The sequence below is a fragment of the Osmia bicornis genome, chromosome 3 (genome assembly GCF_907164935.1).
Source record: "Osmia bicornis bicornis chromosome 3, iOsmBic2.1, whole genome shotgun sequence".
Taxonomy (NCBI): Eukaryota; Metazoa; Arthropoda; class Insecta; order Hymenoptera; family Megachilidae; genus Osmia; species Osmia bicornis.
The window spans coordinates 12,804,911-12,828,712 of record NC_060218.1 but is presented as its reverse complement, the minus strand read 5'-3'; the positions used below and the strand labels follow the sequence as shown (position 1 = coordinate 12,828,712).

The 23,802-nt window shown below is 55.5% G+C and overlaps 1 protein-coding gene across 1 annotated transcript in view; it reads left to right on the top strand.

The window, feature by feature from the left end:
- The first annotated feature begins 12,329 nt into the window (after positions 1-12,329).
- The window catches only part of LOC123987688, a 42,054-nt gene continuing 30,581 nt past the window's right edge, over positions 12,330-23,802 (top strand). Inside the window, exon 1 of the mRNA XM_046285190.1 lies at positions 12,330-13,091. Coding sequence (XP_046141146.1) covers positions 12,330-13,091 — 762 coding nt within the window. The remainder of the gene's footprint in view (positions 13,092-23,802) is intronic.

The window sequence follows — 23,802 nt, the reverse complement described above, 5'->3', positions numbered from 1 at the left end:
TTTCGCGAGAACCAGTCTCTCTCTCTCGTACCACGCCCCCACCACACGTAAGGCATGTTCTGCCAGCTCGCGCACCCTGTCTAATGATCGGGCTACTATAAGCAGCGCCATATCATCCGCGAAACCCACGGTCGTCACGCCTGGTGGCAGCAGCACCTCCAGCAGCCCGTCGTACGATAGGTTCCACAACAGTGGTCCCAACACTGATCCTTGTGGCACCCCACCAAATACAGCTGCTTCCACCCACTCACCGCTTGGCGTCCGGGTTCCCACTCTTCGCTCGCTTAAATAGATACGTAACATGTCCATTATTATCGTCGGAAACCCACGGCGCTCGGCTGCAGCCAGGAAGCGGTCCCAACGCACTGTATTAAATGCATCCTTCACATCCAGGGTAATTAGCAGACAGTGATTTCGCCCTCTGCGCGCACGATCCCACTGCGACATGACCACCTTCATCGCCTGATGAGTTGATCTGCCCTCCGTGAACCCAAATTGACGCACCGACAGCCCTACAGACAGGCGAATCGCTTCTAGCATTAACACGCGCAAAGCATGTTCGAAACACTTCCCCACGTCTGACAGCATGCAAAGCGGTCGAAGGTCGGAAAGAGGATTACAGGCTTTCCCGGCCTTCGGTATTAAAGTCAGACGCCCTACTTTCCAAGCCCTTGGAATGTATCCTAGCCTCAGACAGGAATTGAAAAGGGCACAAACCCAGCCGGATGCAGTGTTACGCAGAACGTGAACGGCCTCGTCAGGGATTTCATCTGGACCCGGAGCTTTTCCTTTCTTCAACATCCCCATTGCGTACCTCACATCTTCGTTTGTGAACACGTCCCCCTGGCGCGAGGTGCCCTCCTCTGGGCTTCAGCATCTCTTTCTGGTGTTAGGAGGAACAGCGCTTGACCCTGCGGCTACCCCCGCGATCTCGCGTGCGTTGGATGCCGACGACGTTGACGCTCCTTCCTGACGAGGCCAGATCAATGAAGCCTGCGCTGCTTCTTCTCCTCTTGCTTCGTCTTCCTCCTCTTCTTCTGCTGCACTACTCCTTGGGATGGCAGCCTCTTCTTGTCGCTCCTGCTCCACCACGAAAAGCGCGGACACCGTTCCGTGGAACTCCTCTCGGTTGAGGCGAACCAGGGGCGACTTCCCTTCAGACGATTCATGACCGCCTTGTAGGGTTTCCCCCACGGATCTTCTGCGATAGTCGAGACCATCTCACTCCACGATGCCTCTTTAGCTCGACGCAATGCCAAGGATAAGGCACGTTGGCTATCCAGCATCTCCATTGCGATACGGGTGCGCCTGCTGTCATGCTGTCGTCGGGCTCCGGCGAGCCACCTTCTGCCAGCGGTGGCGGAGACGCTTTGCTTGGAGACAAAGATCTGCTATCTCCTGGCTCCACCATAGTACATTTTGTATTTTCCTCCTCTTGCGGGTCGGCAGTGATGGACGGGTTGACTGAAAGAGCGTCTCTAACTCCTCAATCACTTCATCAATTTCGGCAACGGTGCACAGCGGCGGTAGCGCGGACTGTTCCGATGGACCGGCTGCTGCAGCTTCTCTCTCTTGACTACGTTGAACTGTTGGATCCAGGGATCCTGGCATCGGTAACTGGCCGCTCACTATTTCCCTCCACGTCTCCATGTCCGGGCGACCTAGTCTCGCCTCCCAATGAGAATCCTCGGGCGAACCAATAGCCTCTGGTCTCGCTTTAAATCGATGAATAAGATAGCGGTGATCCGACCCCGAATAGCGCGTGGACACTGTGGACCTAGATATTCGACCGTGGAGGCTGCGGCTACACGCAACGGCATCGATTCGAGAACCCACGCCACCGCGCTCGAATGACGGGCCTCCTTTACTTGCCACGGGCATCAGCTCTGCTTGCTCGATCAAATTCATCATACGGTGACCGCGTGAATCCACGCGATCTGATCCCCGGTGCGGAGAGCGGGCATTGAAATCCCCGGCGATTATAATCGGTTTCCTAACACTTGACAGACATGTCGCAAGACCCCGTAATTGACCTTCAAAGCTTTCTATAGTCAGTGATGGTGAGAAGTAACAACTCACTATCACAAACTCGCGAGTCTCCAATGCCACGCATCCGTCTGTCTCAAACACCTTTCTAGTCACCCCCATGTCGCAGCTAGGACGATTCGTATACCACACGCAGGCTCAGCTGCTCCTGTCCTGATGCCAATTCGGATGAGGATTAAACGGCTCACTGATGACGACTATATCCACGCGAAACTCGTTCACGGCCTGCCACAAGAGATCCTGTGCCGCGCGGCATCTGTTTAAATTGATCTGCAGTACGCTGAACGCAGACATGTTTTCCTCTTCTCTTTCTTCTTCGGCTCGGAGATTTAGCAGCACAGTAACGTAGCTATCGGAACAAAAGAAAACGGGCACTCTTAAGTACAAGGATCTACATTTAAGTCGAACTGAACTGCCATGGCAGTGATCAACACTTACTGCAACTTGTAACGGCAATGACAACCCCGGTTATGACCCTCACGGTACAAGGATCCTAAACCACAGCAAACAATGAGTAACATGAGTTCTGAAAGCGAAGCAAATGACATGATCTATAACTTAAATCTGAATCAAAAGCGGGTAAAGAAAGGAAGGGAAAGAGAATAAGAGAAAGGAAGGAAAAAGGGAAGGGAAAAAAAGGGGGGAAAGCGGGGGAGAAAAGGGAACAACTGTAGCACGGATGGGATTGTTTCAACTGACTCGCATCAATCTGCGTGCATCGCCCTCCCTCTCCGCTCTGCCCTATCAACTTAATTCAACTCACGCAACCCAATCCAAGGATGAAGCGGGACAGCGGGCTGACCTGACCCGACTTAGAAACAAGTCATGGAACCACTCGACAACGTGAAGCGAAGTCAAGCCAAGCCAGGATTTAACTGAATATATTTAATTAATTAAGCTAGTCAAGATCGAACTAATTCAATCAACTTCATCAAGAGTAAGGATAGAACTAAGCAATTAGTATCAGGACACCGGCAAACCGAACAGCTATTTACAGTCGGCATTCGGCCAATATCCAGCATGGTTGACAATCAAGGACTAACCAGCTACGTATTAATAGGAGCAACGGCAGCGGAACTAACACCAGCATCAGCAACAATAGTAGTGTTTAAACGGGCAGGCTGAACAAACAAGGATGGTGCGATAAACGTTAATCGACAAATGATCACTCAATACTTACTTACTCAGCGATGCTTGTCGTAGGATGACTGATAGTGATCGGCTGCGTCGCTCTTCCTCTGTTTTACTCCTCCTTCCTCTTCTTCTTCACCCGCCTCTGCTATAGACGCGTTGGCGCGTGGGCATTGTCGGCAACAGCGGGTCCTTTTCGCTGCGAGGATGAGCAATGTGCTGTGGTGTGCTGTGCTGATCTGCTGCGCTTAGTTATGCACAATAACCCGTCACTGCACCACGGCGCACGTATCGACACACGAGTATTGCTCCAAGCTTCGATTCGGAGCAGCACAAACAGCGCGAACTAGCGACTTCCCCAGTTAGAAATGTACTAAATGAAGGCCCCTACGAGGTGCCCCAATTTATATCCAGAGCGGCCGGCAATCGTTGTGACTGAGGGAACCTGCGAGGGGTAGTCCCTCACCCTTGAGCCCCGCTTTCGAGACAAGCGCTTCGGCACACTCCCCTCGCTTTCTCGCCTCCCCTCGATCGAAGCAGGGGTCTCGTGGTCGTCTTCCACAAAGCCCGGCAACCCAAAACTTACCAAGCCTTCGATGAAAGGACCTAATCAAGTCAACATTAATAACATGAATAAATTACAATTAAATCAATTGCACTCACTGATCAATAACGGTCAAGGGTGTTGACTTAATAAGGCATAGACCAGACTTTCGATTATATCCGATCCTATTTGCTGTGGAAGTATAGAATGAAGGCTCCCCTGGAGGCGGGGGCTACAGAATACGTCTCCAGCCTCCCAAGCCTGTCATCAAAGGCGACTTAAAAAGGCACCGCGCGTTTAGCCCCTCTAGATAGGCAGCAACAAGTCGACATGCACGGATGAGGCCCGTTCGCATCCCTTCGGACACCGGCCGATGGGTGACTCGTTGACCCGGTTCCGGCCGCTACCTGCGAGTGGGTGACGTAATCCGCTCATCACCTGCTTGTACGTGCCTCTCACCCGCCTGACGAGGCGCCCTAATACTTCTAGCTCTCACGTCTAATCTTAAATTCCAATCTTGATAACACAATTCTAAGATATGCTCCTTTTTCCGAACACCTACTTCTCTCTCTGGAAACAAATTTTGAAAGCAATCCGCACCAACTTTCTCTCGCGGAAACTGTATCTAATTACCTCCGTATTTAGTGATAAGTTTAAAATTCAAGGTTTGACCCGTACCAACTCTCAATTGTAATATTATCAGGCACGGGTACCTTTCCGACATGACTCCCGCGCCCGTCAGCGTGCCCCTGCATATTTATTTTATGTCAGCTACGCTTCACGAGGACAATAAAACTCCGACTTCTTTATTTTCCTTATTGTTTCCATTCTCCTTTGTCTCCTTCTGGTCGCTCGAGCAGGCCTCCTAGTTTATGCTACTGCCTTACTCTGCTTTACTGCTTCACTGTACTTTCACTCTATTACCCTATTATTCCTTGCGAACTCGCACCGCGTTTACCCTACGTCGCCTCCTTTAGCGCCTTGCTCCTCATTGCCCGTTTATTACCCATCACCTACTTTATCGCCTACCCTACCCGACACCTGGTACAGCTTAACTCCAAATGTACCGTATGCCGCTTTACAAACTTTCCGCTTACAGCTGTTTCTGGCTGTTTTTCGTTGTTCTCTACCGTCCTTTTTGCCTATTCCTCCATTTATTTCTTTATTTATGTTTTTATTTCTCCACTATTTTCACCTTTTACAGTCTGCTCCGGATCCACACCCATTCTTACTGTACACATCTGCTTTTACTTTTAAACTTTCAGTTTCTATGTGTTATGTTATCTTAATTCAAGATTCTCAGAATCCCCTTAATTTCAAGTACAATTCTTCTCCTTGATCACCCATTTTAGCCTCCCCATAACTTTAATTCTAAGATAACGAGCATTTTTTCATCTACATCGCATCCGCACAAATTATATTTAATTACTTTTAGACTACGATTCCCGCGATCAACTCTACCCTCAATTTAAATTCAATTTAAAATCCAAATCCAGAACTCCTCCCGGGTCTCAAGTCTAACATCAACACAATTTCACAACCCCAAATCATAGAGCTTAATTTGTCACTAATCTTAAATCCTGGAAACTTCTAGCTCTAACACATTTACTGTGGAAGACTACATCCCATCCTCCCCTGGAGGCGGGCGGTTACAGAATACGTCTCCAGCCTCCTTGGCTTGTCGTAAAAGGCGACTAAAAAGGAATCGCGCGCGAAGCCCCTTCAGATCGGCAGTATCGGACACTTTGTACACGACCCGGTTCGTTCGCAACCCCTTTAGACGCCGACCGACGGCTGACCCATCGATCCAGTTTCGGCCGATACCTCAGAGCGGGTGACGTAATCCGTTCATCACCCGTTAGTACGCGCCTCCCACTCGCCCAACGAGGCGCTTAAAACTGCTAGCTTTCGTGCCTAATCTAAAATTCAAATTTCGAAAATCCAATTTTAATACATTCTACATTTCCCGAACATCTACCTCTCTCTCCGACAATTAATCTTGAAAGCAATCTGCACCAACTTTCTTTCGTGAAAATTGTATTTAATTACCTTTAAAATCAATTTTCAATTTAAAATTCAAGGTTTTGGTTCGTATGAATTCTTAATTATAATATTAATGTGGTTCTTCAAACACGAAACATCAATTCTAGTTTTCTGTAAATTTTAGATTTTGATAAATTTTGAATTTTATTACATTTTAAATTTCCTTACATCAATTTAATTAAATTCAATTAAAATCGCATTAACATGACGCGCGATCCCCAATCAGTGACCTCTAATCTCGGACGCATTACGCTCGCGTCTCGGCTCTCTCCCGGATTCCGACCCGCGGCTTCTTCTTCGATCCCCTCTCTCGCGCTCGCTCTTCACAGCATCCCGAGCTCGATCTTCCCCTCTCGCTGTACCTGCCGGGCAGTGGATCGAGACCGGCCGGCCTGATCCTTCCTCTCGCTGGCCGACTCTCGGCGAACCGCGACCCTTCTTACTCTTCCCCTTCGGTTCTCTGATTGCGTACGCACTATACGTAGCGTTCCGCTTACGGTGCCCTTGCACACATGTAGTATAGAATTGAATCTTACACACATGTAGTATAGAATTGAATCGTGTAAAACGATTGTATGAACTGAATGGATGGACGAATACATGCGACAAACGACACGAGCCTACCGAGCGCTACCGCGTGCTCTCGCATGAGCATTCCTTCGTGCGAAAACTTTTCGCGTCCTCTTCCACGCCCGGAATTCGCTCATCGAGAGGTTTAGCTCACCCAAATGTGTGTTGCGGTCGATGGTGTCCAAGCGACCCGGGCATACCCCATTCGCGGGCTCGCACGAGCACTCCCTCGCTTACGCGTTACGTTTCGCACCCTCTCTTTCATCTGGAATTCGCCCGCCGGGTGGTCCAGTTCACTCTTACGAGTGCTGCTGTCACTGGTGTCCACGCGACCCGGAACCCTCGCGCACCGATACTCCTTCGATCACGCGATACCTCACGTTTCCATTCCTGAAACCGGATTTCGCCCATCGAGAGGACAGCTCACTCGACCCGGTGCTGCTGTCTCTGATGTCCAGGCGATTCGGCCTTACCTGTCGCGAGCTCATACGAGCTACTCTCGGAAACGAGTTACCTTACGCGGTCTATCCTTAAGGGCACAGACTCCTTGTGCCATGACCTGTATGCGTGCACTCACACAATCAACGAAAAGCATGCACGTATACGCCATGCGTGAGAGAGACACTCGATTTCGTAGATTTCGTTTTACATCTCGATAATTGCAGAAATGAAATTTTCGCGGGTACAGCACCCACGAGTAGACTTCACCACAGGGTGGTCTGGTCCGTTTGAACGCAATTAAACACCATACATTGAGAAAAATGGTATTTTCGATATAGCAAACAACATGGCTGCCGAATGCTGCGTTCGGCTGCATTTTAGCAAATATTGGACGATTTAATGTTTTTTTCACCCATAGCACACCAGACCACCCTTCCTTGAACTAGCACAATATCACTGAAATTCGATTTTTCACAATTTATCACTTCTGGAAGACGTGAAACGAAATTTACGATTTGCACGCATCAGACGTCAAATAGACGGAAGAATAGTTCACTGATTTTCCGTCAGAGGCATTGATGGTATATTTGACCACGTTATCATCGGGGTCGATAAAAACACAAAACAGTCGATAAATGTAAATTCTAATTTGACACCACAAACAGCTACGCGAATATAGCCACAAGTATGGCATAGTTGCCGCAACGTATTAACACTTCTGTCACGCTGTTGCCACATCTGTTACAATTGCAACAGGCTCGAGCCGATTTTGTTTCCTGCCAGACATAGAAAAGAATAGGACGCTCGAAAGAGAAAGAGGTCCGAGAATGAAACAATACATATACTAATGTGTGCAACCATCAAACTTTTTTATTCATATTTATAATCATGTTTTTTTATTAATTAAATGACAGATGGAATACTTGAAATGGTATGCCAGAAAAATGAATTATAAAACTTGCACCATATGCAGTGAAAACTCGATAAATGTACATAACTATTGCCGGTCCACTCCGCAACTGTTATGAAATAGGAGAATCATTTTTCAAATTTGATTGCCTAGTCAGTAAACACTGATTAGAAAGAGTCAGTAGCTAAAGACGAAAGAGGGACTGAAATAGGGATTTATTGCCTTCATTTAAATGTCCCGTGTCAATGTGACCATACTAGTGCACAGAATAAAGTTTTTTATTTGGTACTTTTTGTTAATAAAAATTTCACTATCATGTGGAGAAGATTTTTCTCATTAAAATGAAGCTAAACACAATATAAATCGATCAACATTTAGTAGCATAATATTGGATTAAATGTTGTTCTTGCGAGTCTTTCTCTCTTTGTTTATCCTTCTTGCGCTATCCTTTTCTATGTTCGGAAACATCAAAGAACGACGGATTCGTGATGCTGGTAGGGGTAGAATGAATGAAATAATACACATAACGTAAGTACGCGACCATAAGACTTATAGGAATGAAAACTACCTGACATAATAATTTCAAGAAGGGAATAAGAAATAAAGAAATGAATAATGAATTTTAATATAATTCTGTCACACTTAGACTGGGACACCCTGTATATGCAGGTACAATTATATTAAAATTCATTATTATATTTCAGATGAAAAAAATTTCAATAACACGTGGCTGGAGTGGCTGTCATGGTAATCGATGATGTAGACGTCGCGGAGAAAGAAGAGGCATTGTTTATATTTATTGATTATATTTCAATCAATAAATATTGTATATTATAGATCAATTTACATGTCTTTATTTTTCGTTCCTTTCCTGAAATTATTAATGCCATATAGTTTTTATTCCTATAAGTTTTATAGTCGTGTACGTTATGTGTATTACAAAGTCTCATCGAATCTGTCGTAGCGTGTGACTATATTTCCGCCGATCGGCCCTACGTTGTTTCATTCATGATACTCCTCTTTCTTTCGCGCTCTCCTTTTCTATGTCGGCCAGGAATCAAAATCTCGCTCGGCTCGAGCAAATTCATTTTGCTAGATGGTCACAGATGCGGCAACACCGCGATAGAACTCTCAAATGATGTGATTTGGCAACTATGCCACCTCACTTTCGTTTCTTATTCTGCATAATGACGTTAGATGTCACACCGTCAAATGTCGAATTTCTCAATTATGTGTTTTCACGATTGCCCGATTATTTCCAATGGCGCTTACATCGATTCGGAGGAGGCCTCGAAGGAGTCTGTGCCCTTAACCTGGAACTCGCCCATCGACCCAAAGTGTGTTGTGGCTGCTGATGTCCAGGCGATCCAGGTCGGTTCGGTACGCGTTTAAAGGGCATTGTTGTGCGTTGGCAATGCTCTCACGCGAATTCACCTATGCTTGGTATTTGCCCATTAAGAGACTTAGCTCGCCCAGCGGTCGCTGGTGTCCAGGCAACCCAAGCCTTCCTCTCGCTCGCTTTTATGCGTGCATTCCTCAGTGCGCGTAACCAATTCCAGGCCTGAAATCCGCTAATCGAGAGGCTTAACTCACCCAAATGTGTGAAGCGGTCGCTGGTGTCCAGGCGGGTCGGGCTCTCCTTCTTCTCGCAATTTTGCGAGTACTCCTGCGTTTTCGCGACCTTTCCCAGGCTGAAATTCGCCCATTGAGAGGCTTAGCTCGCCCAAATGTGCGTTGCGGCCTCTGATGACCAAGCGGCTCAGCTTATCCCACTCACCTCCTGCGTAGCAAACACACGGGTAGGGAAAAATGATTCTGCAAAGATAATCCACAGTTCCGGCGGTGTGTACGCACAGCGGCTGCAGAGTGCCCACCTAATGCTCTCTGTACCTTCTGTGGCTAAATGAAATCACCGTCGGTCAAAATAGCCTGCGTTATAAGCGGAGGTGCGCTGGGGCTTACCCGCGACGTTCTTGGACGACTGAACGCCTTTAGGTCGTCCGAGTCGGTCGATGTGTAAGCAACATCGTGGCTACACAGAATGCTCTCCATTAAAGCCCTCTGGGGTTGCCGGAGGTATCTGTGGCCGATACGGAGCAAGTTTTTAGTGGGTATTGGGGTACTCTAACGATCCAACTCAGGGAAACTTGTTTTGGTATGTACCTTTGAGTCCCACACTGCCCGCGACCCCTCCTAACCCGACGGGTTCCTCGCTTGCGTAAATGTATTTTCTTGCTGTCAAAATATAAAAAAAAAAGGTTAGATTAGGTTAGGTTAGGTTAGAATACAGCCACGGTAACCCCTGCCTGTCGTAAGAGGCGACTAAAAGGGGGCGTGAAGATAGAAGACAGCGAAGAAGACAGTCGTGGTTGGGGCGCTGCAGTGAGAAGAGGACGCTCTGAAGGAGTGAAGCAGAACACGGGTGAGCTTTCGTTTATTTATTAATATACTTAATCATTTATTTTTGTGTGCTTGAGATCTTGTAAGAATGTGCGAGTGTGTGCGAGGGTGAGTGTGCGTGTGCGGGATGTATGCAACAGGTATCGGGACATCATGGCTGAAAGCAGAAGAGAAGGTGGCGAGGCAGAAGAAGAGTGGCGACGACTTGAGAATAGAAGAGGCGGAAAATGAAGACAGACGTGGCTGGGATGCTGCAGTGGAGAAGAGGACGCCTTCAATGGTTAATCAGGATACAGGTATTTATTGGTTTATTTATTTATATATTTATTCATTTATTTTGTGCGAGTTTGATGGTTGCTTGAAGCCCGTGAGAGTGTGTGTGCGAGTGTGCGTGGAACAGGTCATCGAGGATTGCAGCCTACGACACATGGCGCGATCACCCGTTGAGCAGGAGCTCCGGGTCCTGATCGTGACCGAAAAGCAAGCCCTGCTGAAGCAGGTGAACACATGGCGCGACCACCCGTTGAGCAAGAGCTCCGGTTCCTGGTCGTGGCCGAAGAGGAACCCCAGTCCCGACAAAATGCTAGGCAGGCGAAGAGGTGGCGTGGTCACGCCGGGATGGTGCGATCCTTGAGGATGTCCCCCCGGTGCGAATCGTTGCTGAAGAAAAATGGCCTTTCCTCGTGGCAGGACAGGTGGGCGTGATGACATCTAGCATAAGCCACATCATCATTATCAACCTACCAGGAGGACGAAGACGGGCACGGTCAACTGTGGAGATACGATGTCCCTGTCCTGACCGTGCTGAAGAGGAACCCTTGTCCCGGCAATAGTGCTAGGCAGGCGAAGAGGTGGCGCGGTCACGCCGGGAAGGCGCGATCCTGGAGGATGCCCCGGTGCCGATCGTTGCTGAAAAAAAATTCCTGCGTGTACTGCTCAGGTTGAAAATGTCCTACCGCAAGATCGGAGGTGCAACGGCGTTGATCCGCAGATGCCCCATGGTGCCTAGCGCATGGCGTTTTTGCGGGAGGACGGAATAATGCGAAATGCATTGAATTGCCAAAACGCCGTTGTGGCTATACGTTGGTATTCTTTATTTATCCCAAAGATGAAAAGGTACAGGCGGCCCACACAGGGGAGAGGTTTTAGTGGGTAGTATATCCAGCCACAGGACTGTCCCCTCTGGACTACCTGCTGAAGGTCGCTCCTTCTGGGCTGAGACCTACTCTTGTGCTAAACCCCACCCTTCGGGGTCGGGTTGCCAGGTTGCCCCCATCTGGGGTTGCCTCTTTGGGTTTGCCCGCACCAAACGGGCGCCAGGCTGCCCCCCCAGGGCGGACATGAGTCCCACACTGCCCGGGGCCCCTCTAGACGAAGGCCGAAAGGGGATCAACCCGCGCGTGCGCAAACGCATTTCCTCTTCCAACAGAAACAAAAAAAAAAGGGTTATTTTAGGTTCCACGGACCTGGCCAAGTGTTCTGGCTGGGCGGGAAGGTGATACCCCGACGTGGCGCGTCCCCACGTGGCGGATAGGGTAATGCTCGCTGTGCACTTTTCGGAGTGCATGGAGGGTAGGAGTGAAATAAAATAGCTCCCGCGGACCAAACATCAAGGGAAGGAAAACCCATGAAAACCTCCGCTGTGACTGGGGGATAGAATACAGACACGGTAAAGCTGCCTGTCGTACGAGGCGACTGAAAGGGGGACGTTTGCTGCTGTGGAAGTAGCCTCGCAGATGACCCGGGGCGATGCCGGTGGGATCTACGGATCCTGGCAGGGCCTCCCTTGCCGGTAAGGCCTGGGTCGGAGAGGCGAAAAGGTGGCTGCAGCGTCGCTCAGTTCTCCAGGGGCCAGGCTGCGCGGCGGTCGGATGCGTGTAGCGAACCCGGAGTGCCCAAGCAATTACACCGTAACCCAGTGGTCACGTTTCGCTGGAACGGGGGGCTTGCCTTCATTAGCCGGCCTGCGAGGATGACAACCTCTATAAAAAATCTCTAGCCCAAAGCTGCGGTGCGCCGTGAGGAGGGCGTGCCCGGAGTAAGCGCCAGGCATGGCTGATGGGTGCATCAGTCTCTAGCGGCCAACCCCGGGATACCTGGCGACCCCCCGGGTGTACTAGCCTTACCCGGGTAAGGCGGCTCTGCCCGGGTGGACCCATGGACCGACCCTCTCGCGGGACCATTATGGATGGAATTACTAAATCAACAAATAAACAAACTGAACGGGATTTAACGGAAACGACCATGGCTACGAACCAGGACGTGAGACAGGCAGCTAGCGAGGTGGACCTGGTGCTGCCCGGCACTAGTGGAGCGACGGATGCGCGCCAGCTATCCGTTCAACTTTCTAGGGTGAACGCGGAATGGTCTACCCTGAGGTCGGGGCGAAGAAGGGGCGGGGTCTCCCAGGCGGCCTCGGATGCCGCTGCATTTCGGGACGGCGAGGACTCGGACGAGTCAGTCGCTTCGACTGTGTTCTTGGAGAGACGGCCGGCGAAGAGGAGGGGCCGTCCGCCGACCACCGGCGTGTACTCGCAACTCGCCACGGCGAAGCAAATGCTCCTGGAGGTACAACGCCAGGAGCTGGAACTCGCGGAGGAGAAGAGGGCACTGGACCCTACCGAGGACCCTCCCGAGCCAAGTCGAAGTAGCAGGTCTCTCCCCGAACCGGAGGCCCTGGCGGAGGAGGTCAGGCATGTCCCGACCGTCGACCTAGCCGCCCAGGCCCTGGAATTCTGTAGGGATGTGGAGAGGGTAGCGGGCGTTTCCAAGGGCCTCAAGGGAACGCTCGTCAGGAAACTAAGGATGGCCGCACGCCATTTAAAGGCCATCCATACGGAGACGGCGGTTAGGGGCGCCCCCGCTAGGGCAGGTAAAGAGCTGGAGGAGCTCCGACGCCAGCTAAAGCTCCGAGAGGAGCAGCTGGCGGCCCAGACAGCCCAGATCAGCATCCTCCAGCAAAGCCTGGCTGAACTCACATGCCGGGTCGCGACCACGGAGACACCGGTAATCGCGGGCCCGAAGAGGGTCGCGAGGCCCGACTCGCCATTGTCCGGCGAAGAGGCGGGCAGGAAGAGGAGGAAGGACGAAGTCGAAGTTTTTGACTTACCGTCTTGCCCGCCTGAATGCCCCGTGGTGCAGGTCCCGATCCCAGCTGCTGCACCTAGAAAAGAGGAGGGGAAGGTTGGTGGCCCCGAGCCCGATCTGATGAGGGGATTTGTGGCTCTCCTCGAGAAAGGTCTGTCGGGGCTCAGGGCGGAGTTCAAAGCCGCTATTGCAGCTGTCCAGCCCCCGCCTAAGAGGGCGGAGTGTGTTAAGGGGGGAGCTACGGCTCTGACCATCCCCCTGCATCGAGGACGGAAGCGGAGAGGCGGGTGCGGAATAAGTCCCTGCCTGCCACGGAGTCGTTGCCAGGGCCCTCCTCAGCACCGGACCAGCTGGCATCATGTGTGGAGGCCAGAATGGCCCGGATTGTTGAGGAGCATCGGAGGACAGCGGATGGGACCTGGGTGACGGTGGTTGGCCGCCGCGCTAAAGCTGCTGAGAAGAAGGCGATAGCGGCCAAGGCCCCTCCCTCCCAAGGCTCCAAGGTGGTTGCCCAGAAGGGGCAGGAGAGAGGGGCGGCACCGGCGGTCAAGGGGCAAGGAGCCCAATCTGCCAGGCAGAAGGCCCCCCGCCCTCCTCGTACTGCGGCGGTCACCATCAACCTAGCTCCCGAGGCTAAGGTCTCATACGCCGAGGCCATGCTCATGGCCCGGGAGCGGGTCAAGTTGGAGGAGCTGGGCATCACGGCGTTGATGCCCAGAAGAGCTCGGACCGGTGGCTTGGTCCTCGAGATACAGTAAAACCTGGATATATGCAACAAAAGTTTGTCTGGATATATGCAACATCGCTATCCCCTCCACTTGGGGGGATCCCCCTAAGCCGAACCGACCCGCTCGGCGAGGAAACCGTGTAATATGATCCGACCGTAATATCGGTGTGACTAATACTAATTGAACGATAAAACTTTTTTATTTTTAACTTTTTCTTAATGAAACTTTTACTAACGCATTTGTGAGATTTTTCTGATTATAATGGTACCATACACGATATGATTTGGCTACATATGTATAAGGCAGGCCGTACACCAAAGATACATCAAACGCGCAACATACAACATGCAACACGTCGCATGTTGTGTACGAACGTAGAATAGGTAACGCGGCACGGTACAAACGTACGGACGCAGAATCGACACCAAGACTGGATATATGCAACATTAAATGCCCAGAATCGACACCAAGACTGGATATATGCAACGTTTAAATGCCCAGAATCGACACCTCGCTTGGATATATGCAACGTTTAAATGCCCAGAATCGACACCTCGCTTGGATATATGCAACGTTTGAAACCCGAGCCGACGTCGCAACCGGTTTTCATTTCCAATCCTCCTTTGCTTTTCGCCAACTTTTAACATCAATTTTAGCAAGTAATTATAATTCAAACTATATCGTGTTTGGTATGATTTTAATCAGAAAAATTTCACCAATGCGTTAGTAAAAGTTTCAGTAAAAAGAAGTCAAAGATAAAAAAGTTTTATAGTTGAATTGGTATTAGTCACATCGATACGTTTCGGCTCTTTCCTTTGATCATCGGACCTCTCTCTTTCCACCACTGTCTGTCCTTTTCTACGTTCACGCTTGGCTGCTCGTCGCGTGTAACCCGAGATTCGACACCTCGAGTGGATATATGCAACGCCTGGGTCCCAATGTTTATTGCATATATCCAAGTTTTACTGTACCTGGGGAGGACAGGATGGACAAAGCGGCCAAGTTGGCTGACCGACTCTGCCAGGTGTTTAGCGGCACTGAGGTCAGGGTTGCCCGCCCCATAAAAACGGGCGAGGTGAGGGTGACCGGTCTCGACGATTCGGTCACCCCGGTGGAGGTGGCGGCCGCGGTGGCCGCTGCGGGAGGTTGCTCCGCTGAAGAAATTAAAATGGGGGAGATTCGCACCTCCCCCCAAAGGATGGGGACCGTCTGGGCGAGATGCCCTCTAGCGGCACTCAAAAAGTTATCCGTCTCTGGGAGGGTTCTGGTCGGGTGGTCCTCGGCCAGAATACAGGCGCTACCACCGCGGCCATTGCAGTGCTATCGCTGCCTAGAAAGAGGGCATGTTAGGCAGCGATGCACCTGCGAAGCTGATAGGTCCGACCGCTGCTATGCGTGCGGAGAGTCGGGCCACGTGGCCAGCAATTGTAGCGCCACCCCGCGGTGCCCCCTCTGTGCTGACCTGGGGCGGCCCGCGGGGCATCGATTGGGGGCAAAAGGTTGTGCCCCCTCCTCCTCCCCGAGGAAGAAGAAGAGTGCCGTTGAAGGGGCAGGAACAGCCCCCAAGGAAGAGGCATCAAGGACCAAGCCTGCGGAGTAGAAGAAGGGGGGCAAGAAAAATTCCCCTGTCATGTCGGCGAGTAAAAATGCCGCGGAGGCGGCTCGTAAGGCCTAGGCATGGGGCCCAAGGGCCGAATACTTCAGGCCAACTTGAACCACTCGGCCAGGGTTCAGGACATGTTGTTCCAAACCCTGGCCGAGTGGAAGGCTGGGTTGGCGGTGGCCGCGGAGCAGTACCGAGTCCTCGACGGACCAGATTGGTTCGGGGACGAGGACGGCTCCGTGGCGATTATTGGCACCACAGTACCCCCACACCCCGCCCCACTGGAACGGGTCGGGGGTTCGTCGACGTGCTGTGGGATGAAATAGCGGTGGTGGGGCTCTATGCCCCGCCCAGGTGGCCTCTCGCGCAATATGAACAGTACCTGGACCGGGTGGGGGACTTTGTCTACCGTTGTTCCCCCCGGCCAGTGCTAGCCCTCGGGGACCTTAATGCCCATGCGTCATTTTGGGGCTCCCCGATGACAAACGCGAGAGCACTTGCGTGCGTGACCAGGGGGAGTCTATAGTCAATTTGTCTTTCGCGACTCCCCTGGCCGCGCGTATGGTGCAGAGATGGAGGGTGGTGGAAGAGGCGGTCACACTTAGTGACCATCTATACATCCGCCTCGACCTTACCACCACCGCCCACCGTCCCTGTGGACCACCACCGCTACGGTGGGCGCTGAAGAGGATGGACGAGGAAGTGCTGAAGGCTGCAGCCCTCGCTCTGGCCTGGCTGCCAACACCTGCCGGGCCGGTCACGGACATTGGGGAGGAGGTAAAACGTTTCCGGGGAGCCATGAAGGCGGTGTGCGACGCCGCCATGCCCCGGACCAAGAACCTCCCCAGGCGGGCCGCCTACTGGTGGACGGGCGACATTGGTGATCTGAGACAAGATTCTCTCGCAGCCCGTCGCCAGTGGCAAAGGGCCCGCAGAAGAAGGACATTCCGCGACCCAGCGAGGGAGGAGGATCTGTACGGGCAGTACCGAGTTTTGGAGACCGCCCTGCAGGCGGCCATCAAGGAGTCTAAATCCCGGGCATGGGACAAGCTCCTAGGCTCTCTCCAGAAGGACCCATGGGGGCGCTCATACAAAATGGTGATGGGCAAGCTTAGGCCCTGGACGCCCCCGGTCACGGAGTGCCTCGACCCCCGGTTTTTGGGGCGGGTAATCGACACTTTGTTCCCACGGGAAAGGGAACACACCCGCCCCCCGCCGGACCACGAGGAGCTGGTTTGGTCCGACGAACTGGGGGTCACGGAGGAGGAGCTGGCCGGGGCGATGAAACGGATGGGGGCTCGAAACACTGCTCCGGACCCCGACGGCGTCCCCGGCCGTGCCTGGGTGAGGGCTCTACGCGTCCTCGGTCCGAGATTGAGACTCCTCTTCAGCGCCTGCATTAAGGATGGAGTCTTCCCAGAACAGTGGAAGACGGGGCGGCTAGTCCTCATCCGGAAGGATGGGCGACCCGCCGACAGTCCCTCGGCCTACAGGCCCATCGTGCTGTTGGACGAGGTGGGGAAGTTGTTCGAGCGGATTCTGATATCCCGCCAGGTCCAGCACCTGTCCCAGGAGGGCCCCGACTTGGCCAATTCGCAATATGGCTTCAGGCGGGGGCGCAGCACTATCGACGCAAACCAGTCGATGCGCTCCCGCTGCGACTCGGCCACGTCGCGGGGCAGGGTGGTGTTAGGCGTTAGTCTAGACATCGTCAACGCCTTCAACACCCTGCCTCACGGGACGATAAGGGGGGCGCTGATACGCCACAAGGCGCCCCCCTACATGAGGATGATCGTCGGCGACTACCTCCGGGACAGGAAGATTGTGTACAGGGGCCGGGATGGCCAGATGCACGAGAGGGACGTGGACTGTGGCGTACCCCAGGGTTCTGCGAAAGGTCCCACACTTTGGGACCTGGGGTACGACCCGGTCTTGCGGGTCGAGCTCCCGACCGGTGTGAGCCTCACGTGCTTCGCAGATGATACGCACGTCTTGGCCGTCGGTCGGTGGTGGAAAAGGACTAGCCGCCTCGCCGAGATTGGCGTCGCTGCCGTTGCCGCGCGGATTCGGCGGCTGGGGCTTCAGCTAGCTCCCCACAAAACCGAGGCGATGTGGTTTTACTCGCCTCGGCGTGGGGTTGCGCCACCGCCCCAGTCGGTGGTCCATGTGAGTGGAGTCGACGTCCAGGTGGGGAAGGGCCACAGGTACTTGGGCATCCACCTGGACAGCCACTGGCGCTTCGAGGAGCAATTCGGTCGTCTGGGCCCTAGACTAGGCAGGGCAAGCAACGAGAAGGTTCGCCGTCTCTACGTGGGGATCGTGCGGAGCATGGCCCTCTATGGTGCGCCCATATGGGCGAACGCCCTGATGGATTCCGCTACGTGGCGGCGATGACCTTGGCGGGGGTTGTCCCCTTCAAGTTCCAGGCAGAGGGTGACGCCAAAGTCTTCTGGCGCCTGCGTGCCCTTCGTCTGGACGTGATCCCGCTAGAAGAGATGACCGATGCTGTTGCTAGGATTAGGCGCCAGGCCCGGCAGAGAACCCTGGGTCGGTGGCGACGCGAGCTCGTCGAGAGCGGCGCCACCGCCCAGCGCTTAGCCGGGGCGGTCCTTCCAGTGCTCACGAAATGGAGGGAACACGGCCACGGAAGGCTCACGTTTAGGACCACACAGGTGCTCACCGGACACGGTTTTCGGTGAGTTCCTACACTGGATCCGGGCGGAGGGGACGGCAGCATGCCATCACTGCGGGGCGGGGCGGGACACCGCGCAACATACCCTGGAGCACTGCCCAGCGTTTGCGCGCGCCCGTCACGCCCTGCGGTGCGAAGTTGGTGGTGATCTCTCGCCGGCGGCACTTGAGAATCAGTGGAGGGCGGTCACCGATTACTGCGAGACGGACATCGCTCTGAAGGAGGAAGCGGAGCGGGGTCGGATCAGAACCGACCCCATCCGCAGAAGAACGAGGGGGCGTCGGCGAGGGAGACCCCCTGACGGCGTCACCTGAGGGTGACGGGGCGGTGGGCGGTGAAGATGTTACATACCAGGCCCACCGCCCCCAACGGGGAGAAGAGGAGGGGGGGGAGCACCCGCTGCCCCTGAAGAAGAGTTCTATGGGTGGACACCAGTCACCCCCCGGAACAGGAGCACCGGGGAGGTGCGAACGTCCCCCCCCCCAAACACCGATCGCGCAGCCCCACGAAACTTATGCGGGGCCGCAGGGCCGCAGGGGGCCGGGGCTGGGGCCTCGGTCCCTATTGCACGCGGCCCGAGTAGTGCCGTCATCGGGTGTAGCCCCCGAGGAAGGCGGCGTCAACGCGCCATGGGTGTTTGGGCCCTGGTGTTGTTCGTCAGAGGTCCCGGAGCCCTCCCCAACACCCAGCGTAGGCCATCGTGGGGGTTTTAGCTGGTAAAAATCCGGCACTACCCTCGTCTCCTCCCCAGGGGGGCTGGGGGCGTCTTTCGAAGATTTCCCCTACGTGAAAAAAAAAAAAAAAGGTTAGGTTAGGTTGGATTCCCGCTCCACGGACCTACCTGGTTATCCAGCATAGGCGGTGTGGTGATACCCCAGGTGGCGGATAGGGGAATGGTCGCCATGCACTTTTCGGAGCGCATGGAGGGTAGGAGCGATAGCTCCCGCGGACCAAACACCAAGGAACGGAAAGCCCATTAAAATCTTCCCTGTGACTGGGGGATAGAATACAGACATGTTAACCCCTTCCTGTCGTACAAGGCGACTGAACGGGGGACGATCGCTGCCGCTGGAATGGCCTCAATCAGGACTTGGGGCGATAACGGCGGGGTCCTTGGGCTACGGCATTTGGACTCTGGAAGGTACTACCATGCCGGTAAGGTCCATGGCTGAGAGGCGATGAAGGTTGCAGCGGCGTCGTTGAGTTCTCCTGGGGCCAGGGTGCGTGGCAATCTGGTGCGGGTAGCGAACCCGGGGTGCCCTAGCAATTATACCGCAATCCAATGGTCACGTTTCGCTGGAACGGGAGGCTTGCCTTAACCGGCCGGCCTGCGAGGATCACAATCTATTCAAAAATCCCTAGCCGCAAGCTGCGCCACGCGGTGAAGAGGGTGCCCCTGGAGTTAGCACCAGGGGTGGCTGGTGGTTGCACCAGTCGCTAGCGACCAACCCCGGGGTACCTGGCGACCCCCCGGGTGTATCTGCCTTACCCAGGTAAGGCGGCTCTGCCTGGGCGGACCTAGGATCCGACCTACTCGTGGGAGGAACCTGGAAAATTCTACAAACCAAAAACAAAACGCAGGACGGGTCGAAACGATGACAAACCAGGCAAGGGAACCTGACACGGTCAGGTCGGCGACGGATGAGGAGACGGCGCAGCCGGGGTCCAGTAGTGCCGCTGCTCCCGCTCGGGCCAGAAGGGCGCGACCCATGTCGGCGGGATCCACCAGGGGCAGCAGGGCTTCTTCTGCTGCCTCTGATAGGGGATTCTGGCGACAGCCGGTTGACAGCGAGGAGGAGTCGGATGGGTCGGTGATCTCGGTGCCGCCCACAACCCCCAGCACCTCGGCTGTGGCAAAGAGGGGACGCCCCCCTACATCGGGGGACTACGTGGCTCTTGCTGCGAAGAAAGAAGAATTTCTGCGCCTACAGCGGGAGGAGATGGAGCTCCAGGCAACTAGGGAGCTACTGGACGTCGGTGCGGCCCCCCGGCAGCCAAGCCGGTCAGCCCTGAAGCTGAGAGAGGCGGAGGAAATTGCGCGGGATGTGCGCCAACTCCCCTCGCCAGAACTAGTGGCGCGCGCAATGGAGTGCGCCGTAAAGGTCGAGAAGGTCGCGGGGTGCACCAAAAACCTAAAGGGCACCTGTGTCCGTGCCCTCAGGGAGGCATCCCGCGACGTGCAGGCGGTCGTAAACGAGCTGGGGCTGCGGGTCGCGCGTCTCCGCGACGACCACGAAACGGAGGAGCTCAGGGCCCAATTACAGCTCCGCGGCGCCAAAACAGCGACACAAGGGGAGGAGATTGCGACGCTGCGGTGGGAGCTGGAGGCTCTGCGTGAGAGGCCCCGGCGGTAGAAGCCCCGGGCGCCCGTGGCACCAGGTAGGCGTCGCGGCCGGCGTCCCCGCTGGAGCAGGAGGCCCGGCCGAAGAAGAGCGACTGTCGGAGGGCTACCACGTTGGAAGAGACGGAGGACCCCGCCCCGGTGCGTTCACCGTCGCCTGCCGCGACCGGACGGAGGCGAGCCGTGGACGTCCCCACCGAGCACGAGGCCCTGGCCGCCAAGGGGAGGGAGCCGGGGCGTCGGGGACGGCCGCGCTTATGGATGGCATCGCTGCCCTCGTCCCGCGGAGCGTGGCGAGCTCCCGTCGGGGGTCGGGCTCGGCCATGTCCCCCGGCTGGCACTGCCGGGTGCCCCCCTCCTGCCACCTCTGGACGGCAGGGGAAGGGGCAGAGGCAACAGCGCGGGGATCCCACGACATCCGGGGGAACTCCGCAGCCCCAGAAAAAGGGTTCGGGGGCGGCTGGGACTCGCGCGCCTTCCCGCCCTACGGCCTCCTCCGGCTCGTTCGTTGCCGACAGGATGGCAGAAATCCAGGAGGACCACCGCCAGGAGACCGGGGCGTGATCCAAGGTGGTAGGTCGCAAAGCCAAGAAGGCAGAGGCGGCGAAGAAGAAGGGTGTGGAGATGGCCCCCCACCCCGCCGCCGCTGGCGAAGAAGACGGGGAGGAGGACGACAGCCGGGACGACATACACCCCGATCCGGCCGACATCCAGTTCGGGTTTCGCGAGTGTCACAGCACCATCGACTCTATCCAGCGGGTGCGCACCCTCGCCGAGTCGGCTACGTCCCGGGGTGGGGTGGCGCTGGGCGTCTCCTTGGACGTTACAAACGCGTTCAACACCCTGTCCCATCGGACGATACGGGGGGCGCTGGTTCACCACAACGTCCCCCCGTATCTGCAGAGGATCATCGGGGCCTTCCTTGATGGCAGGTGGATACTGTACACGGGCCGGGACGGTACGCTGCACTGGAGGGAGGTCGACTGAGGAGTACCCCAGGGGTCCAAACTGGGCCCCCCCTTATGGAACGTGGGGTACAACGCGGCGCTGAGGGTTATCCTCCCGTCCGGGGTGTGGGCCACGGTATTCGCAGATGACTACTACCTGCTGGCCACCGGGCGGGACTGGTTGAGGACCTGCCGCCGTGCCGAGGTGGGGGTCGCCATCGTGCGAAGAGCGATCTGGACACTGGGTCTGGCGCTGGCTCCTCACAAGACCGAGGCCATGTGGATCTTCGAGCCTCGGCGTGGGGTAGCCCTTCCGACCCAGCTCTGGCTCGAGGTAGACGGGTGCCGGATCGTGATCGGCCGGGGTCTTCGATACCTCGGTCTGTATCTCGACAGCCACTGGCGGTTCGATGTTCACTTCGACCGCCTGGCTCCCCGATTGGAGGAGGTGGCGACCAATCTTGGCCGCCTGTTGCCCAACCTCGGGGGCCGGGAGTGAGGATTCGCCGCCTATACGTGGGAATCGTCCGGTCCATAGCCCTATACGGGACTCCGATATGGGCCGGCGATCTGGCGGTCAGTAGGCACAGCTGCACTCTGCTGCGGCGGGTGGAGCGCCGGCTGGCCATCAGGATCGTGCGGGGCTACTGGTATTCGCGTGCCCTCTGCCAGGCCGGAGAGGACCCGCCTGGGCCGACGGTCGAGGAACACCGGAGCCAGGCCCGACTGGTCGCGGCCGAAAGGTGTCAGAGATCCCTAACAGAGGGGGCTGCCGCCGAAACCCGCGCCGTCGGGGCGGTCCTGCCGATGATATCGGAGTGGCGGCACCGCGGCCACGGCGACCTGTCGTTTCGGGTCACGCAGGTGCTCTCCGGACACGGGGTGTACGGGAAGCTCCTGTGCCGGAGGAATAGGGAATGGACCCCCCTCTTTTGGCTCTGCGGGGCGGCGCAGGACGCCGCACAGCACACGCTGGCGGACTGCCCGGTGTTTGCGGTGGCCCGTCACGCTCTGACGGCAGAAACAGGGGAGGATCTCTCGCCGGCAGGCATCGTGAGACAGATGCTTGTCGGCGAGACAGAATGGAGGGCCATGACCACCTTCTACGAGGAGGTCATGGCCCTCAAGGAGAGGTCCGAGCGGGATCGTGAAAGGTACGATCCTGCTCGGAGAGTTCGCGGACGTGGGACGCGACGACGTCGCAGGGATCCGCCGCCATAAGGGGGGGGGGGCGATGGCGGCTTTGGCTATTTGCCCCCCCGGCGCGACGGATGCGGGACCGGGTAGTGTAGCGGGAGGGCCCGCGAACCCTCCCGCCTCCTGGGGAGATTTTACGGGGGGTGTTTCTTGTGGCGCCGGGAGGGGTCGCGGTGTACCCTCCCACCACGGACGAAATGAGCCCGGACCCCGGTCGGACCCGGGGGCGGGCGGGTGGGGTCCCCGTTCTCAATCGGTGGCCCCTCTCCGACCGCCTCTGGGGGACCGGGTGACTCCGGGCGGAGAGTGGCGTCCCCCTCCCACGCTGGGAGTGGCGCTGGCCCCCGCAGGGGGGGTGCAGCGGAGCCGAGGGAGTCCCCCTGGAGGGTGTCCGGCCACGGCACACCGCAGTCCACAGGGGGACGACTCGGCGGGCCGCAGGCGCCCTGTCTGGGCGCCATTGCACGCGGGCCTGGGGTGTAGCCGGCACCGGAAGCCGGCGGAGCGAAGGACAGTGCCCGACCTTCGTCGTGGGCGGGCGGGGTGTTGCTACTCCCCGTAGCCTGTGAGGAGATCGAGGCGCGGGGACTGCAGGCGCTACGTGCTGGGGGGCCCGCCGCCATTGCGCGCAGTTCCGCCGCGATGGAGCCGGCACCGGGTACGACCCCTGGTGCCGGCTGGGGGAGTTGTCACTCCCCCGGTGAGGGGTGCTTTCAGCGCACGGTGGGGGAGGCTCCGGAGTTATAGTAATCATGTCCCGGAGCCTCTGTCATACGCCAGAGGAGGTCGCCTTGGGGTTTGAGTCAGTAGGAATCTGACACTCCCCCGCTGCCCTCCCCCACGGGTGGCGGGGGGTCATATGTAAGATTTCCCCACGAAAAAAAAAAAAGGTTGGATTCCCGCTTGACGCGTCGATGAGAGCGGACGTGTTTCGTGGTCGCTCCGTAGTTAGATTTTCAACGCGGTGGATAGCAGATTAGTTATTCGCGTTTTTTGGTACAATCATTTTTATCATGTGTTCGGAACTGCTATTGTGTCGTTTTTTGATTAAATATTGTGTTAATTTATTGTTAAATAACGAAAACGTGATGTGCGTGTTACGCGGCATTTCGACGTCGTGTT